General features: G+C 35.6%; 2 protein-coding genes across 6 annotated transcripts in view; one reads left to right on the top strand and one right to left on the bottom strand.

Annotated features, from left to right (window-relative positions):
* The window catches only part of LOC100252352 (uncharacterized), a 35,976-nt gene extending 29,154 nt beyond the window's left edge, over positions 1 to 6,822 (top strand). For 2 of the 4 annotated variants that reach the window (XM_010662863.3, XM_010662865.2), the window contains 7 exons: positions 2,581 to 2,652; positions 2,725 to 2,827; positions 2,945 to 2,999; positions 3,796 to 3,924; positions 4,024 to 4,141; positions 4,532 to 4,614; positions 6,077 to 6,822. In XM_010662863.3, coding sequence (XP_010661165.1) covers positions 2,581 to 2,652; positions 2,725 to 2,827; positions 2,945 to 2,999; positions 3,796 to 3,924; positions 4,024 to 4,141; positions 4,532 to 4,614; positions 6,077 to 6,494 — 978 coding nt within the window. In that variant the 3' untranslated portion in view covers positions 6,495 to 6,822. Of the gene's footprint in view, positions 1 to 2,580; positions 2,653 to 2,724; positions 2,828 to 2,944; positions 3,000 to 3,795; positions 3,925 to 4,023; positions 4,243 to 4,324; positions 4,433 to 4,531; positions 4,615 to 6,076 lie in introns of those variants that run through there. The other 2 variants (XR_002031960.2, XM_010662864.3) reach the window with 2 other exon arrangements.
* A 329-nt stretch (positions 6,823 to 7,151) lies between these two features.
* Positions 7,152 to 20,359, bottom strand: part of LOC100232946 (solanesyl diphosphate synthase 3, chloroplastic/mitochondrial) — a 29,100-nt gene continuing 15,892 nt past the window's right edge. For both annotated transcript variants that reach the window (XM_059743221.1, XM_002268193.5), the window contains 8 exons: positions 17,233 to 17,364; positions 12,741 to 12,827; positions 11,837 to 11,908; positions 11,256 to 11,341; positions 9,635 to 9,767; positions 8,793 to 8,882; positions 8,192 to 8,290; positions 7,152 to 7,766 (listed from right to left, as the gene is read on the bottom strand). In XM_059743221.1, the coding sequence (XP_059599204.1) occupies positions 7,587 to 7,766; positions 8,192 to 8,290; positions 8,793 to 8,882; positions 9,635 to 9,767; positions 11,256 to 11,341; positions 11,837 to 11,908; positions 12,741 to 12,827; positions 17,233 to 17,364 (879 nt within the window). In that variant the 3' untranslated portion in view covers positions 7,152 to 7,586. The remainder of the gene's footprint in view (positions 7,767 to 8,191; positions 8,291 to 8,792; positions 8,883 to 9,634; positions 9,768 to 11,255; positions 11,342 to 11,836; positions 11,909 to 12,740; positions 12,828 to 17,232; positions 17,365 to 20,359) is intronic.

The following is a 20,359-nucleotide window of genomic DNA, read 5'->3' as shown; positions in this document are numbered from 1 at the left end:
GTAGAGGACTCTACTTCAAGAAAACCTCAAGTAAGGAAGTTGAGGTATTCACAGATGCTGATTGGGCAGGATCCTTGACAGATCGGAGGTCGACTACTGGGTATTGTTCCTATGTGTGGGGAAACTTGGTGACTTGGAGAAGCAAGAAGCAGTCCATAGTGGCGAGAAGCAGTGCAGAGGCAGAATTCAGGGCAATGGCTCATGGGATATGTGAAGGAATGTGGCTCCAAAGAATACTTAAGGAACTTGGAATTATATCAAACTCCACTATGACAGTTTTGTGTGATAACAAGGCTACCATAAGTATTGCAAAGAATCCAGTTCAACACGACAGAACCAAGCACGTGGAGATAGACCGTCACTTCATCAAGGAGAAACTTGAAGGGGGAACAATTAGACTTATGTATATTCCTTCAAGTCATCAAACAGCAGACATTCTGACAAAGGCACTTCCAAAGGCCACCTACAAAAACATGAAAAGCAAGTTGGGAATGCTAGACATCTACTACCCAACTTGAGGGGGAGTGTGGAAATATGGAATTATGATTTGTAATTAAGTGCCAAGATTAGAGGGATTGTGTTAGGATATTTTCTATTTTTATGGATGAGAGAATCTCTCCTAATTAGTTATTGTTTCCTTAGAAATAGTGATTGTGCATATTATATGGCTTAGATTAGGAATCCCACTTGTATATATATAGGTCACTTTGTATTTAGTTTTGACACAGAAAAAAGAAGAATATTTTCTTCACCTATTAATTGAAAAGCTCACAAATTTCTGACAAAATAATAATTTTTTTAAATAAATATAGTTAAATAGACCTAACTAATTAATAAAAAGTATCCATCACATTTGATATTGTTTAAATAATTATAAAAGCGCATTTTCAGATTGTCTTTGACATTATTAAGAATTCAAAACTGTACCATTTTGAGTGCAATTGTTTTTTTTTACCTAAATTTGCATAATTCTATGGTCAATTTCATATTGAATGACACAAAACTCAAAGTCACTGTTATCAGTCCTACAATGAGTATATAAATGGTGATGATAATTCCCATGGGAAGGGTATGATTGAAAAGTTGTCCAAAGTTCAACTTGCTCGCAACCGGGCCTTATATATTGAATTCATTGATGTGAGGAATGCTGCAAACAAGTATTAGACTTAACCAGTCCTTTGAACGATGGTTCAATTGTCATTTTTACTTGAATCAATGGACTGGCTAGCTAAGTGTGAATCAACTGGCCAAACAAGGAGCCTCAAAAACTCACAGCATTTCATGTCTCCCTAGTTGATATTTTGTTGTTAAGTCCTCATGGCCTTTGGTTTTACTATTTTTCTTGTTCCTTGAGTAGTTTTTGAGTGACCTGTGGTTTAACTAATGATTTGAAAACAAATAGGGTTGAGTGCCCTCCCTTTTCCCCCCAATAGATCTTGTATATATATGCTCTGAAACAATTGAAGTTTTTGAGATGAAAAAACCTGTTTTTGGTAGATTTTTAATTTGAAAGTGGATTCCTTCTCTCAATTGAAGATTCCTCAGGGCCTCCTGGAAGTAGTGCCTAAAAAAATTCCTTGCTACATTTTCTTCATATTTGTAATGTCATCTTCCTTAAATTCATCTTATTGTCACAACTTTTCTTTCCCATTTCTGATCTCTTTCTGTCCTATCTTGTTTTTCGTTAGTTTGGTACCAGAGCCAAACTTCGAATTCTAGACCCCATCCATTCGATAGTTCTTCATTAAGGGTAAGCATTTCATCCCAATATGTCTGCAAAGTATGGGAAGCTCAAATTTGATGCACATCTTATATGTCAATGGCTTCAAGAAAAGAGAACATGTTACAAGCATGAGCAAACCTAAAGTACAAATTGCTGGGAAGAATTTTATTGTAAATATTATGATTCTATTATCAACCACTCAAATCTAGAAAATCAATCACCATATGATATATGTGTCTACTTTAGCATTATGAAGGGGAGTTCAAAGTGATTCTATCAGGATATATGCTCTACTTAGCATTTCAAAGAGGAGCTAGAAGTGATTCTATCAGAGGTTTCAAATTTCACCTGAACAAGAGACCAGTTTACTGGAGTGTAGGTTTCCACCAAACAGTTGGTTAACTTCCATATTAGAGTTTGCTAAATAAACAATGTATTCACAGAGATTTCTATGAGTCATATAGGATAAGTATTTGACATTAGGAGTTCCCTTCTCTCTATTCTATCGTTTCCCGACAAGTGTCATGGAAATCCTGGAACTTAATAACTTGTCCCAACTTTTCTTTTATTATTTATGCCTTTATTCTGGAAAATAGAAGAAAGCAATGGTGTTATACTAGATTTCTTCTGGTCTTATTTCTTGAAATAATATAGAGAAAAAAGAGTAGAATTATAACTAGTGGACTTCCATCCTTTGGTTTATATCACTTGTGACTCTTCCAGTTAGTTAATATTTGTACTCGTTTTCTGTTGCCATGTGACCGTCTACTCTCATCTCATTCATGATGATGAGTTGTCACCTTGTTTCCTTTGGCAAAGTTTTGTTAACGAAGTATCTATCAATTGATTTGTGACAGGTACTTGCCAATCTAGCTTCAGTTCAGTCGTACTTCGATATATTCTCAAAGAAAATTGACCAAGAGATTATGGTAAGCCAGGATGATATTTGCTGAGCTGTTTGTTTCTTCCTTACTGCCTAGATTAACCTAAATATGTTACAGGAATTGGAGGAGGCTGAAATAGAAATGGACATTCTTCAGAAGGAACATGCACTACAGGAGTCACCTAAAGATTCCAAGGAGCATCAGCTTCCTTGTCTAGACAGTATTATTTTCTGCCCTTATCATTGTTGGAATCATCTTATTGAGTTAATAACAAACTTATCATAATATTTTTTATCTTTATTTTCACCTTGTTTCTATTATGTATGGTGTCCTCCAGCTTCTACGAAGGATGGTAACCGTCTCCAGCAAATAAAGGATTGCATCCGTTCCTTGTATGTACCATCTTTGCTATTCTAAAATTAACAGTTATAGTTCACATATGCTGCACACAAACAACTGACCATGTTCAACTTTGCAATAAGTAATTCTTATTTGACAGTTAGTGTGTGTCTTGATCTCCCCCAGTTTCTTTGGTTGATCAGAGCATGTTTCTATTCACAAAATTTGTCTTTGATTATGGTGTCATCTATAAAGATAAAATCATATTTTCAATTCAGAATGAGATAATTGCCTATCAACTTCTTAATTCAATCAAATATATATGCACTTTTAAAAAGAAAATTACTTAAGGTAGAGGCCAAAAGGATTGTGTAGTCATAGACTATTGTAAATGAAAATTATTGATTCTGAATCTAAAATGAGTAGTTGGTTGATTGTCGGGATACAAAAAAGAAGGGAGTTGAAGGTGAAAGATAAACCTAAGACAACCAAGTACACATGGGGTGTTGATCGATGATGCAAGTGAATAAATTTTCGTAATTCTATTTTAGGCAACTTTATAAGCACTTAGATGGTTGGATATGAGCATAAAACTAGTTGAAAGTGTGTTTCTTGTACTCTTTTTTGACCTGTGCATACAAGAAACAAAACCATTTCAAAATTTCCTAAACTTGCTAGTATGTATGGACACTGAAGCTTTCTTTCTGTTTCAGCTTTTGTGGTTTACTAGTGTGAGTTCCAAAATGTTTTATCTTACACTATGTCAGTTGAATTATTTGGCTTTTGTTTGTTTATTTGTTTTTTGTTTTTTTTTTCTTTATTATTTAAATAATCTTCCCTTGTTCTCAGTGAGAAGTCCAAACTCAGAGAAGAAATAGTAGCCCGCAGGCAAAAGAAACTTCTTGTGAGACATGCTCGTCAAAAATACTTAGAAGAGGCAGCTTTAAGAGAAGCAGAACTTCTGCAAGAACTTGATAGGTTTTACCTGCTGACCAGTGTCATCTTGTATTAAGTTGTGATCATTTTGTGATGGATATTAATCATTTTGTGTCCTACAATTGGTCTTCTGTGTATTAGAGAGAGGACTACTGAAGCAGAAAGGGAGATTGAGAGACAGCGGTTGCTGGAAGCTGAGCGTGCAAAAACCAGAGACCTGCGCCACAATCTTGATATGGAGAAGGAAAAGCAAACACAGGCAATGACACATTCTTCAAACAAACCATGAGCTTTATCGTGTTTTACTGGATATGGTGTCTATTTGATAACTGGCTGATATGGCTAAGCATGGCCTCTCAGGTAGGCCCATGCTCATGGTGATTCTCCTGTCAGATCATTACATGTGGCATTTAAAGTACACTTTTCCATGTTTTCTTGCCAGATCATGATTTGACTACTGGGCCACTATGTTCTTGGGTTTACCTGCTTTTTCCCCCTAAAGATACTCTGAAAATAACTGTCTCTAAGTGGAGCATAAATGGAAGGGTACTTGAGTTTTGCATGTTACAGGTGCCTTAATCCAATATATCAATTTTCATAGTCCTTAGAATGATAAATACTATATTGAAAATGTCTGTTTTTCATGCAGAGAGAACTTCAGCGGGAACTAGAGCAAGCAGAATTGGGAGTCCGACCATCACGACGTGAATTTTCTTCCTCAGCTCATAGTGGGTATGTATTTTATGTCATTTATCAAGATCACTTATCTTTTTTGAAAAAGAAAATTTAGCAAGGGAAGACTTCATCTATAAGAACTAATCTTCTAAAGTCTGAGCGAACAATTCATCACACCCATTATAAATATTGAACCCTGCAAACATTTTTAATCAGATCTTGTCCATCAGGTGGAGTGTTGATAAAACGCTATATTCTTGGATCTATGGATCTTGTCTTTCTGAAACTAGTTTTACAGGATTTACACAATGTGAATGATTCATAATTTGGTGGATTTTGGGATATTAAAATAACTCATCATTGCTCTTTTGTCTTGGTGAGATGATTGCTTGTGAGGCAATTAGAGGGTGGCTTTACTTGTTTTTTATTCTGATTTGTTAAGCTTTTCAAAAAGAGGAAAGAAGTAAAACTCTCTTTTCTAGGACAAAACATTATAGTATAACATAGTTTGTATATTTAATTAGAGAATTGGTTCATCAAAATACAAGCATTGTCGTAGAGATACCTTGCAAGCAGTTGCAAGTTTATTAGTTGTGATTTCATTCAATTTGCTCCATCAATGAGTAAGCAATTGCCAGTCAATACTTGCAGAGATGCCAGAATAATTTCAAGCACTGTGAAATTGTCTCAGCAACTTTGCTGGACTTTTAAGGGATGGTATAAGACTTCTTTGCAATGGTTTTGCAGTAAATAATTTTTGAAGTAACAGAAACATATTTTTACATAAGGATACCATTGTGAAGAGGCTTTATAGTTAGTGTGGCAAATAAGGAAGCTTCCATGATTCATATGCGATGGGGTTTTAGTTTGGTTTTACTCGGTATATTTTTTCATAGGCATTGGTTGTATTGTGCATATATATAGCTGCAGTTTTTCTGTTTATTATTTTCATGTTTGTCTACGGATTTCTCATCCTTCTTTCTACTTTTTCATTTTAATGAAATTTCCATTTTTCAAATTAAAAATAATGGTATAACCCGTTTGGAAGTCTTGTCAATAGAGGGAAAGATTGCAATAGAGAAAAAGGAGTAAGAAAACTCAGTAGATGAAGATTTCAATGGAACACTTCTCTTCAACGTAATGCAATAATTATCTGTCACCATCAAAAGGCTACTCACAGCCAACCTGATTCTACCTCTCTAGATTTTTTGCTAATTACTAGTTAGGTATATGTCTGATTTCCTCTTTTATCTTGACATTCTTGTGGTTTTAAGACCTACTACAGTTTGCGTTTCTTCTATATCACTGAATATGATTGTTCTTTAATGATTCAAATATAAATTTATAACATGATTGTAAATGCCTTACGAAGGCATTCTTAGGCTATGTCGTCTATAAAACTGTAGAATATCTCTGTTGTTAAACATGATTTATGGGTTATGGGTGATTTTTTTTTATTCATATCAACTATTTTCTGTTTATGATACGGGCTACATTTTGTTCAATTTTGTATTTGCAGTCGGCCAAGAGAAAGGTATCGGGAGAGGGAAAATGGAAGATTAGGTAATGAAGGAAGCTTAAGATCAAATACTGGCAACTTGCAGTCTGAAATTTCTGCCACTGGTTCATCCATGGGAGCCATGCCAACCGTTGTTCTGTCTGGATCTCGTCCATTTTCAGGCCAGCCACCAACTATCCTACAACCCCGTGACCGTCCAGATGAAGGTGGAAGCAGCTACGAAGAGAACTTCGATGGAAGCAAGGACTCTGGTGACACTGGCAGCATTGGAGACCCAGAGCTGGTGTCAGCATTTGACAGTCTGTCTGGTGGGTTTGGGTCCAGCCAAAGGCCTAGAGGGAGCAAGTCTAGGCAGATAATGGAGCGTAAAGAACGGGAAAGCAGACGCGAAGGGAAGTGGGAGAGGAAGCATTCATGACCAATGGTGCCGTAGAAATGAGATACCAAGGTAGCAAGGTTAGGAGAAAGTCTGTACATATGTTGAAGATATGCAATGTTGGAGGTAGCCGAAAGAAGATAAGGGATGTGGGCTCAAGGATAGGGCGTTTTCAGTGAAGTGAAGATGGATGTGAAAAAAATGGCGTGGTTATCCTCTTGATACAAGTGTTTTTCTTCTTGTCTGGAAGTGTTTTGTTGTTGTAGTTTCCACACCAAGTGAAAATGAACATGGATGGGAATATTTTCAAATCTTTAGAGCGGTGGCTAATAACAAACTTTAATTTAGGTGAAGGAAAACATTTTGGCTATGTTGGTTCCCACAAAATGTTGGGGGTAAGAAAATAGAAATAAGGAAAATGGTAGGAAAGTGATTGACAAACATTTAAAAATCTTAAATAATCACTTCATACCATCAAAGTTCCTTTTTTGGGCTTGGATTCAAATACTAGAAGATGTATGAGCTAAACGAGCCCTTTACAATCTCCTTTTTGATAGGCAGGCAAGCTTTAGAATGAGCTTTGTTCCTCCGGCGGCGATAACTGATAAGACCACAAGTGTACGGTCTCTAGTTTACCAACCCACAACCCACAACCCACATTTAAATCCCCTAATACCCCAAACAGCAATATCAAAGAAATAGACACGACAAATACCGAGGATCTATATGCTTATAAAAACGAATACAATTCCACATTCTACTGTTTTCAGATGCCTCTTGCTTTGGTCTTCCCATAATGACTACACAGATAACAAAACACACTCAACTCTTTCTTTCATACGGTATTAAGACTTCACTTTGCTAAACCAGCTAGAACCTGAAATCACATTTATAGAGCTCAACCAACTAAGCTCTCCATTACTCCACAGAGTTTAATTTACAGGTAAAGGAGTTTTATTCTAGGAATAATTATTGAACTGATAAAAAATGGAGTAACTAAAAGAATATTGATGAAATCAGGTAAGTGGAGATTGTCCCTCACAGAAAATGCTGGCTGAAATTTTAAAACAAAATGCTTTCGTATGGCTTGATGGTTCATTATGATAGGAATTGATATTTTACTCTTCTGGTTCTTCATTTAGTTCTTGTAATGACTCTGTGTGTGAGATCTATGAGTGCCCGCCTTGATCTTAAAACATCTTCGTCACCACTCTCAGGCAGAGAATCGATTGCCTCGGCAGCAAGGTTGGCATGCTTCATGGCCAGCTCCCTCGTCCTTTGTATTCCACGACTCTTTCCAAGGTAGTCAAGTGCCTGCATTTGAGAATAGGCATCTCATGGATTTTGAATTTGTGAGGACATATGAAGAACCTTTAAAATCATAAAAATTGCAGTGGAATATTGACCTCAAAGTATGAGAATTTTGAAACTGACTGAAAAAATTGGTACTCTCAAATTTTTAGATGTCTCCAGTTGAAGATGAAATATCGAAAGATAAAAACTAGATGCATCACAATACCTTATGCAGTAGTTTTGAACATGGTATGCTAACAAGAGGATTACATAGAAAAAGGAGATGCTTTAATTGAGAGCTAAAATTCAAATACCAGCATTGTCACCAAACAGAGACACAATAAGAAGACAAGAAAAATATCACATACTCATAAGTTCCCTTTTGTAGCTTCAGTATGAGCACCATCAACCACATGCAAAAAGAAAAGAAAGGTTCAGAAACTTACAAGATCAATATCTGCAGGATTGTCAAGGCCCCGTTTGACAACAGCATCCAATTGAGGGAACTCTTCTATAGCAAACAATATTGGAGCTGTTATTATTCCCTGCAAAATAATCAAAATTGTCTCCACTTACAATTACAACATAATACGCATTAAATAGCATACAACCAAAAATTAAAATTAAGTTCGTAGTGGAACCCACTATAAAAATGCATAGTACCCACATGCTTTGCAAAAGTTAGTAGTAGCATTTTCCCACATTCCATATTAGTGCTAAAAGATTAACCTTTCTAGGGCAAAATATAGCAAATGTAAAATTTTTAGTGCCTACACTTGAGGATATGTTTCAAGAAAGAAAAGTAATGCAATACTGAAATTGAATTTAGAAATGAATTGAAACTAAATGAATTTTTTATCTGCCATTCAGTTCCTTCTAGGGTCATGTCCTCCATTAAATTTAAGACAATTGGAGAAACATTTTGACGAAAATAGCAGATTTCCTGACACTTCTGTCTACCACATTTATATCTTTGCTTCAATGAACTTTTCAAGCTCAAGAAAACTTTTCTACATTAAGATTATACATTAAAGAAAGAAGGATTACATGGCGGATGTCAGACAATGAACCCTTCCCCAGGGAAGCTGATGTGCCTGTGAAATCAAGGACGTCATCTATTAATTGGAATGCCAATCCCTGTCCAGAAAAAAGGGCAGCACCAGACCAATCAGATTGAAAGAGACATAAGAAAGAAAACCACAGCAAACAACACCAATATCTTCTCCACAATAAATCATAGCAATTGCACCAAGTCACTACATGCCAAATCATGGGGGACAGTGCTGATGTCATTTTGCCAAAATAAATCAACGGTACACTTTTTCAGCAAAATGACAGCAGTGTCCCCCCACTGTGATAGGCAGTGCAGCAGTTGGAAACAAGATTGCAATAGCAACAATAGCAATCAACAAAATGGACACAGATTCAGCCACTTGTCATCAAAAAACTAAATTAAAATATTCAGATATCTCAATATTATACAAATAAGTTGGCGAGAAGAGTGCTGTTTTGAGAAGCGTAATTTCGAAAGTATCCAAGATACTGATGTGTATATTTGTCATCTTTCTAGACCCCAAATTGATGAAATGACCCTATCAGATCAAATAAAGCATGAAAAAAGCCCAATAAAACCAATTTGTAGTTTATTTAAGTAATCCATTTCTAGATGTTCCTATAGAAATTAAAGTTTTTCTTCTGATTTACATGTTTAATGGGTGTAGGGTAGGGTGAGAGACCATTTCATTTTGAGGAGAGAGAAAATGAATTTGTCAACTAGAATCTCTAGATTTGTCTATTAGAAGATAAGGCCCATGAACTCAAAGAGATTACTCCACTAAGCTTACTCCAAACATATATAGAAAGAAGATGAAGCTAAGGAATTTACAAACCAGATTCTTGCCATACTCAAAGGCCAACATTGAAACTTCCGCAGTTTGCCCTGCAAGAAGAGCAATAGCCTTGCAGCTGTTTGAAATCAAAGATGCAGTCTTGTAGTATGTCTTCTGCAAATAATATTCCATGCTGCAATCACAAACAATTATTTTCACATAATTTACTGAAAGGACCATCTTAATGTGCAAACACAGGAATAAGACTTGATAAGCTATCAAAATGGATGTTTAATATGCTACAAATAATCCCATCATCCAAAACAAACACAACTCCATGTGTTCACATGTGAAAATTACTTCTAATTCATGTAACAGTGGTATAATTTGATTCTCTATATGTCAGAATTTAACAGGATCGTTGTGAACTATGCCTCTTACATACAGAATAGTTTTATACTCTAAAATGCTTTAAACACGTGCTCCATTTGTAAATAATTTTTTTTTCTAAAAATTTGTTTGTATTTTATCTTAAATACTAAATCTCAGACATAAATTTTTATTATTTTTATTCATTGTGATGAAGTTAATTCATAAGAAGACAACTTTATACATCCAAGATAGAGTTGACTAACACAGTGATGAGTGGAAAAACAAAGGGACAGTATCCACAAGGAACAAGGGAACTCAGAAGTGAGGGCACTGAATGCCTTATGGTTGTTTGAAAACATACTATTTTGTTCTTTGCCTCTTTGAGTTGTAACTGGTGTCTCTTATGGTTCGTTCCTAGATTTTTGTAACCTTAGTTTTCCAACTTGTATGATTCCTTTTAAGGAGTTTCTTCTCTTATTTTGATCAGATTTGTATATTGTGGAAGGATGTCTCATCCCTCTTGATCTTTAAAATTAATAGAAAAGATTTAGGGTTGGTTTGTTTTTTTAACTTAAGTCTCAAAGCAAGTTGCTTTAAGATTTAAGATAAAATAAAAGAAAAACTTAGAGCCTACTTGGGAATTGTTTTCTAAGATAGTTTTTTTTGTTTTTCTCTTTTTGATAGAAAAAAAGTTTTTTCAGAACTTGTTCTGAAAGTAAAGTGTCTTTTGATAACACATTTTAATTGTTTTAGTTGTTTTCTAAGGGTTGGTTTAAAAAATCATTGTATAAATATGGAGAATGATTAAAAAGAACACACTACAAATTTAAGAAATATTTGAAAACATAGGAAACAAGTTAAAAGCATTCCAAGATCCAAAATAAATTCTTATTCTAAAAAACACTGAGAACTGTTTTTGAAAACTGTTTTAAAAAACTATTTTAAAGAAGTTCCCAAACAAACCCTTACATTTTACATTAAGACAAAATTGTCATAGAAAAAGTGATAAGTTAAAAAACAAACAATTTTAAAAATGACTTAAACTCCTAAAGGAACTTGCTTTAAGACTTACATATAAAAAATATAAAAAAATAAAAAAACCAAAAAGAAAAAAAACAACTTAATACTTAAAACTATTGAGTACTATTTAGACTTAAGTTAAATTAAGGTCTATTTAGATTTAAGACAAAAAAAACAAATGTCTCCTAAGTGTATTTATGAGAAAAAAGAAAGAAAGAAAGAAAAAAAAAGATATATAGTGCAAGAAGAAATATAACATAATACTAGGGCCAAATGTACAGCAGCATACCTGACACGTTGCTCAGATGTACTTGTCATTTGCATGGTCTCACCTGTAACAAGATGCTCTACAACTGTTGCTAATAATGATACAACCTACAGATACACAGTGATGATACAGAGAAAAGATTAGTACAGAAAAAGTAAATAAGACTGCTAATTAGTCATGAAAGAACATAAAATGGGACAAAGACACTCCATGCTTCCAACCATCTAAGATTCTACACCAAGAGAAAGTAGCAAAATGGAAAAAAGTTTGAGGTGGTCCTTTATAGTACAACTATGATTGCAATCCATGTCTCCAGCATTTTCAAGCTAAATCACAATGTCTATTCCCTGAAAAGTTATAAGGTCAGAAAAAACTAATGAAGGAAAATGTTAGATGTTACAGTTTCTCTTTCACCAATTCATTTTACCTGGGTGAATGGGTGGCTGTAATTCATTTTTTGATTTGGGGAGACAATGGAGAAGGTTTAGGGAAATACATTCTTCCCATATAAGGGATGACATGAAGTGATGAAGAAGAGTGTGGATGTTTATTATTGCTAAATTGAATTTAACATTTACAAAAAAAATAAAATAAATGTGTACCTCTGTGTTTTTCAGAGAGGCAAGCGCCACACAGGCTCGTGAAAGCAGAAAATCTCCTGCTAGCACTGCTACCTGTATTACAATAAAATTTGAGAAATAATTATTATAAAAAGGATGGGGAAAGGCAATGTTAGGCTAGAATCCACAAATTTGTTTCACCTAGATATGGCAAAGAAGGCAGAAACAACCAGACAGAGATTTTACCCTTTTTCATACATAATAAGGAACTAAAATTTTACATATTTTTTGTAAGCTTTGACACATGATAATCATTAGCAGAATGGTCATAATGACCCAAGTCGTCTATAAACATGGTATGCAAGAAAGAGAACGAGAATTCTGAGGGATGTATGATCCAATTATCAAAAGCAATAAACTTGAATCTTGACAAAGACCCTGTCTACCCATCTAAAAGAAAGATACAGCAATGCAAAAACTGAAAGTATATTTATACCATGAAATTTACTAGGTTGCATTAAAGAAGTTGAGGACCTGTCCCCTTGCTACAATTACATTGCATGAATAATTACAAATAAAAACAAGCATGATTCGCATTTCCTTTAAGAGAACCTAGTTTCCAACCATAATCCTATCCTCCAAAGAAAGCATTCATTCCTGAAATTTCACTGAAGTTGAAGAACCAAGGAATTTTCCTACAGATTAGGATGAGTCAATATGTTTTGATTGAATAAAGCAGAAAAAGGATTGGATAATCATTCTGCCATTATGACACAAGGTGTTACATACTTATAAAATGAGAAGTTTAACCCCATAATTTATTGACTATGTGGACAAAATAAGAAAAAATTGTTAAAAAGCAGAAGCATATTTGGGGGGGAAAAACGTATTCATAGAAAAGAAAGGAGGAAAATAAGATTCCCAGAGAGTAAGAAAATGCAAGTACCTTATTGCCCATCATAATATTTAATGAACCAATACCACGTCTCGTTTCAGCATCATCCAAGACATCATCATGAAGAAGGCTAGCCACCTAAAATAGGGAAACAAACAACTTAGTTTGAAGGAAATAACAAAGTGCCTCAAGAAGAAAAGTTCACATTATAGTTGAATATTCACAGCTTTAGCTAAAAGCCAACCGGATAGTCCACTCCCAGTTTTCCTCACACAAAAAATGGAGCACCTTTTGAATCAAACACTACTATGTAACAAACTAAATTATTATAACTTGGCCATTCCAAATGTACAAATGCTTCATATGCCAACAATGGTATTGATATAGACTGCATTTATTGTTTTCAACTATTTTTATGAAACATTAAAATAATTCTCAATCAAACAACAGAAGTTTATTATAAGACATCAAGTACTTTTTTTTTTTTTTTTGTAAACTATAATGGCACTATATATTAAAGAAACAGAAGAACAAAAAAGGACCCATGGGATCTCAAGGAGACATAAAAGTCCCAACAAAATTAATGGAGGTGCCAAGGTGGTAGGTTCTCATTTTAATCATCTTTCTCAGTTTTAGCTTTAATACAAAGGGGGAAAATATTCAAAAATTAGGATCATGAAATCACAATCAGATCATGTGAACCAAATTGCAAATGCATATCAGCATTTCATGTTAAAAACAAGTTGAGAACAAATGCAGTTCGCTTTAGAAAGATCAGTATTATAAAGAGGCACCAGATTTTTCATGAAATCTATCTCAAATATCTCCATGTTCATGAATACCTTCAACTGGGATGACTTAAGAAAGATGGAAATCTGGTTGGCAGCACCATTTAAAAGGACCCAGGTAAAATGGTGGCAGAAAGTTTAGGAACCAAATGAAAAAATAAGGCAGGAATAGATAGACAACCTGAGAAAGGATGAAAGACAAACTCACAAGGACCTTTCCTACCAACCAACCACCCGGTGCACCCACACAAACAGGAATTCACTGATAAACGATGAGCTTGAAACACACCCTAACAATTGCATAAAAGTTGAGAATAATCTGAAAGGATTGATAGTTGAAAAACCTACTTTTGAAACCAAATCCAATGAAGCAAAGGTGGCCAGAGAACCAACAATGACAATCTGCAGGAAACCTATGGGTTGCAAACAAATAAATAGAAGTTAATTGATAAATAAGATCAGTGCTTTGCAGGAGTGACATTTTCCTCCCCAAGCCCAAGCCCTTGGTAATCTAACTTCCAAAAGAGTCTGCAGCGTGATGATGTCTGCCTGGTTCCATTGCTGAACCAGTCACTGGCAACATGACAACTGTCCTACCATACTGGAGGCCACCAAGAACATTTTGTTAAAAAGACCAACCATGATAGAGGAGCAGGACTACGAGCTAGCTTTCACTGAATCAGGGGCAGAATTACCCGATGCAAGATAGACAATGCCAAGAGGAGAAAACACAAACAATTCACATTGACCAGGTTTGGTTACTAGATACAATAGAATACATCTTTTGACATCATATTCAATAAGATATGTTTTCTTTAGGCATGTATCCAACAAGATATCCTATACCATACTGATGTTTGGTTTGTTGAAGGAAAGAAAAAAAAAAAAAAAAACCATATCTCATCCCAATATTTAATATGTTTCAAAAATAAATAAATTACTGCATCCAAATTTTGGTACCAAGAAAAATATAAAATCTCTCTCATATTGAACATTATTTGGAGATCTTTGGACATTTTTTTGATACATACACTTTATTTCTTTCCTAATAATATTGATATATTATTAATTAAAAAATACTTTACCCTCTCAACCTTTGGTGTATTTTACATTTTACCCCCTCACATTCAAAACTCAACACTTTGCACCCCAAACTTATTAAAGAAGAATAATTTGCCCCCTAGTGAAAACCTGAGACATGTAAAATAGAGTTTTCCTCCTTCACAATCAAGTATACTCCCCAAGGTTCCAATTCTCCACATCCCCCAATAAAATAATCTCACTTAATTCAAATTGAACTTAACACCAAAACCACATCAAAGCAAAGGAGCTGGCGTTTGAGATCAAGAGACGGATCTCAAGACCCAGGACACTTCATGGAAGAAGGAAAAAAAAGGCCAATGTCATCAGCAAACTAACATCTTCATCCCCTAATCATCTCTCCTCTCACCCATGGAACCACTTACTAGGCCCCAAACAACCTAGGAGACAAAGCAACTTAACACTTCCATCACTAGCTAAGAAATTTAAGTTAAAAAGGATCTACTTACCTCAAGGCTCAAGAAAAGAACCTAAAAGGAAGCAATTAACCATAATGAATCTCAAAGGCAAGAGACTCGCTTTGCTAAAAGATACTCTTGGAAGCTTACCAATTTTCTTTGTCCCTTTTTATTATTCCCAAGTTGGTAGTAGTGAGACTAGAAATATTCATAAGGATTTGCTATGGGAGGGGCTCTCGAGAAAAAGCCTCATTTGGTGAAATCATTGACGATTTGCAAAGATAAAAAGGAGGGTCTAGGCATTAAGGAGTTGTCTGTTTTCAAAAAATCCTTTATGGGTAAATGGTTTTGGAGATTCACATTGGGAAAGGATATGTAAGTGGATAAAGGTCAAAGTGGGTAAGTTTGGAGAAGAGTCAAGACGATGGTGCTCTCAGGCAATGAAACTAGAAAAATTCAAAAGGATTTGCTATGGGAGGGGCTCTCGAGGAAAAGCCTCATTTAGTGAAATCATTGACGATTTGCAAAGATAAAAAAGAGGGTCTAGGCATTAAGGAGTTGTCCATTTTCAAAAAAGCCTTTTTGGGTACATGGTTTTGGAGATTCACATTGGGAAAGGATATGTTAGTGGATAAAGGTCAAAGTGGGTAAGTTTGTAGAATAGTTGAGAGGATGGTGCTCTCAGGTAGGGAGAGAAGGCTCTGGTGTTGGTTTATGGAAGTCAATAAGAAAAGGGTAGGGAATTTTTAAAGCTAAAACAAGATCCTGTCATGATGTATAGTGCAGTGATGTTCCATGAAAGGACACTTTTCCACCTCTATTCTCCTTGGCAACTTCCAAGGAGGCATGGGTGAATGGTTCGAGAGGTAGAAGGTGCAATGGTCATGTGGAACCCATGCTTCTTAAGACATTTTCAAGATTGGGAAATGGATAATGTTAAAGAGGTTCTTAGGAGGTTATAAATGTTAGGAAAAAGTAGCGGACGAGAGAAGATGGTTTGGAAGGCCAGAAAAAGGTGGGAAATTCTCGATGAAATCTTTTTACTCCACCTTGGAATTGGAGGGTGAAGTGTCATTCCCCTCAAAGTTAGTTTGGATTCTTAGGCTCTTACTAGAGTGGGTTTTTTTTTTTGCATGGGAGGGCTTAAAAAAGGATGGTTTGTGATGGGTTATTTTCGTATGTGTGAAGATGTAGAAGAACTAGTAGACCATTTTCTTACCCATTAGAGGAAAGACAAAGGATAAAGACACTAAATATTCTCTTCATTGGCATTTTGTGGGTTCTCTCATATTCAATGAAGGGTTTATTAATGGATTGGAATAGGAGCCTTAGGGCCAAGAAGAGAAGAAATGCTTGGAGAAAAATTCCTCGTTGCCTTTTCTAAACAATCTAGAAGGAAGGAAACCAAAGAACTATTGAAGGAGTGCAACACATAGACCAATCTCTCAAGGGCTCCTTTATATATAATCTATACATATAGTCTTGGGGATATCTTATAGTTGATAGTCAAGTTGGACCACTATCTTTAATAAATTTTATTGAGTGGTTGAACTTTAAGTATTAGATTGAGGTTGTGATTGTAGCTTGCTTTTTTTTTTCTTCTTCTTCTTTTTTTTCTTTATTATGCTCGCCTTTTCTTGATTGGCACTTTTAATATATACTTATTCTTATGTACCTATCAAAAAGAAAAAAAAAAGTTCGACTACAAAGAGAGATTTGGATCCATATTCCACATCCCATCTTAGCTAGCAAAATAGCAAGCAATCCTAGTTAACATGACTATGAACTTTTCAATATCCAAAACTCATTCTAGAATTCTGCATTTTGGAGCCAATGGCCTCTAATTAGAAGAATGATACAAAAAATTTCCCCATCCTCCACAAAGGCATTTTAGAAATTCGAGGCAAGTTCTCTAACCACTATCCTTAGCATATTAGCAAGCAACTTAGCCAAGAGTTGATATAATTTTTCCACTAGACTAATAGGTATGGAGTCTTTGATATTTTCCTCCCCACCCTTTTAGGAATGAAAACCAAAATGTTGCTTTCAAACTTTTTTCAAAAGAATCAAATTATTAGAATGCCCACAAGAAACCTAAACTCTCTAACTTAACTGTAACCTAATTTTGTTGCCAAAAAGCCTAGTAGAAAGACTATCCCCTAAAAGCCTTATCTAGAAGTGACAGTTTTGACATAAAAAGTAATGACTGTCAAAAGAACCATGCAGAAAAATAAAACAAAATTTTAAAGAACTGACATGGATCATCTCTGTGATCTCAGCTATACATTGTTGTCTTGTGCGTAGTTCAGTTGATAAAGTCTCAGGCACTTCAGCAAGAGCCGGCCTAGGTAGAGGCACATTTAAAGCTGTTGCCATCAACAATAGGACCTGCACGGCACATGTCAGTTATTCCATAGAAGCCAGAATGATGAAATACAAACTAAAACAGATAGATCAGTATCAAATATTGTTTGGCAATATATTGTTGATCAGTACAAAATAGTAATATCATTTTCCCAAATTTGAGGATAAAAGGGAATGCTCATGATGCAGGACCTTCAAAAGTTCAACACCGTAATTTTCTTTTTTCTTTTTTTGTGGGGGGAGCGACAGGGTAGTGGAGGAAAGAAATGTAGGCAATCACGTCCAGGGGATTCCTAAGCTATCACACTTCGATGAAAAGAAAACGAAAAAATAGATCTTTGAAAACAACACCAAGGTTCCTAGGTAATAACACATCAGGAAGGCAATCACACCATTAAGAAGCTACATAGCTACTAAATTCTCAAAATTTCTTTTCATTAAAATAGAAAGACATAGGTTTCATATAGACTCATGGAACTTTTTTTCTTAATAAGACTCTATTTCTCAGTAGGAGGCTCTAATATAGATAGAACATTTTTTAAGCCAAATAAGAGCTTATACTTCCTATGTACCGAGGTCACACCCTCTCCTTTGCTAAGCAGTTCTCAATAAATTTATCTTTGCCTCACAAAAATAATTTGGAAGTACAAGGATGAGCATCTTTCAATAAGATCACAACAGGATCAAAAAAGCAAACTGAAAAAGTCAACAGTGTAACTACCAAAACAAACATGCCACCACCATAGCAGAGAGGCAACAAATGAAGGTGACATGGAATCCCCTATGAAAAACCATATGTTAAAATGCACCTCTTTTAGCCAACTGATCCACTGTTTGTTTAGCCAAAAAGGAATTTAAGAATAAGATCAAGCCAATCTCTAACCACATCAATGAGCATGTACTACAAAATATTCAACTTCCTTGAATGTTGCTTCTCTTATATATGACAATAATTGAATCCCCTTCAAACAACATATTTATGATAGCTAAAGAACTTAACCAGAGCAAGGCTTCCTACAAGGGTGTAAAGTTTGCCACCAATTCCAGACAGCATGTTTGGAGAAAACTCTAACCACTCGAACCACTGCATCCTTGACAATACCACCAATTCCAACTGCCCTGATTTCCCAAAACAAGTTAAGCTTATGTAAACCTGATGCCAACGTCTCCACTTTGCTTGCACTTCCACCATCCAATTACTAGGAGAACAACTAAAGCTCCAATCCAACAAGATTTCACCAAGAAAATTACCTAAGAAAGCAAAAAGGTAATAATAGATCTCATAATATCTCCTTGTAGCTTTATCCAGCTTGAGTGGAGATAAGGCCCCAGGACAAGATGATTTCTCCTTGGCCTTTTGGCAGTGTTGTTGGGATTTTGTGAAACATGAGGTTATGGGTTTTTTTGGGAGTATTCTATGGCTTGGGGTCCTTTGAGAGGAGTTTAAATGTAACGTTTTTAATTCTGGTACCTAAGAAAGGGGGGCCAGAAGACCTAAAGAACTTTAGACTTATTAGCTTGGTAGGAGGGTTATACAAGCTTTTGGCTAAGGTTCTAGCAAATAGACTTAAAAAGGTGGTGGGCTCCTTAATCTTAAATTTTCAGCATGCCTTTGTGGCAGGGAAACAAATTTTGGATGTTGTGTTGATAGCAAATGAGGCCATTGATTCCAGAATTAAAGACAGTTGAGAGGAATCTTATGCAAGCTGGACATCAAAAAGGTTTATCCATGTAAATTGGAGTTTTGTCCGTGCAATTATGGAGAAAATGGGGTTTGGCTCCAAGTGGATAGGATGGATCAAGTGGTGTATATCTACAACTCGCTTCTCTATTTTGGTAAATGGCTCCCTTTTAGGTTTTTTTTGAAGCTCTGGAGATTTGAGACAAAGAGACCCCCTACTCTCCTTATTTGATCATTTTGGCAATGGAGACTCTCTCGCTTGCTCTCTAGGGCCAAGGAAGGTGGTTTTATTAATGGATTTCTAGTCATAGGAAGGCACAATGTGGGAGTGGAGGTTTCCCATGTGTTTTTTGTAGATGATACCCTCATCGTTTGTGATGCCAGTAAAGAAAATCTAGAGCACTTGAGTTGGGTTTTCATGTGGTTTGAGCCATGTTCATGGCTAAAGATTAATCTAGAGAAAAGTGAGTTGATTCTAATTAGGGATGTCCCAAATATGGAGGAGGTTGTTGAGGTTCTAGGTTGCAAGGTGGGTGCTCTCCTAAACACCTACCTAGGTCTTCCTTTGGGTGCTCCTTACAAGTCTTCTAGGATTTGAGAAAGGGTGGAAGAGAGGTTTCAGAAAGGACTTACTTTGTAGAAGACGCAATATCTCTTAAAAGATGGAAGACAAATTCTAATTAAGAACACCTTATGTAGCTTACCAATTTACTACATGTCTCTTTTTGTCATCCCTAAGAGGGTAGCAACAGACTTGAAAAATTCAAAGGGATTTCCTTTTGGGAGGGGGAGCTTTGGTTAACAAGCTCCATCTATTGAGTTGGTCAATTGTTTGCTTGGAAAAAGCGAAAAAGGGATTGAGTTTTAGAAACCTTTCAACCTTTAATAAGACTCTTTTGGAAAAGAGGTCTTGGAGATTTGCGATTAAAAGATATCCTCTTTGGAAACGGATGATTACTGACAAGTAAGGACAAGAAGATGGGGGTTGGTGCACAAAAAGGGTGAGAGAGAGGTATGGTGTGGAGGTATGGAAGGCAATTAGAAATGGTTAGGAGGCTTTCAAAGTTAAAACACACTTTAAGGTTGGTTCTGGTAACAGGGTGAAGTTCTGGAAGGATTGATGATGTGAGGAGCCTTTGAGATATAGCTTCCTCTAAAGATGCTTAGGTGGTTGATGTTTGGGGTGGTGGTAGTTGGAACCCTAGGTTTATTAGGCAACTAAATCATTAGGAGTTGGAGGAAGTAGGTTTCTTCTTTGGGAGGTTGCATGATCACTCCCTCTTTTTGGATTCTTATGATATATTGGTGTGGTTGGAAACAAAGAATGGTGAATTTTCA

The sequence above is a fragment of the Vitis vinifera genome, chromosome 15 (assembly GCF_030704535.1).
Source record: "Vitis vinifera cultivar Pinot Noir 40024 chromosome 15, ASM3070453v1".
NCBI lineage: Eukaryota > Viridiplantae > Streptophyta > Magnoliopsida > Vitales > Vitaceae > Vitis > Vitis vinifera.
This window is presented reverse-complemented; position numbering and strand designations above follow the sequence as displayed.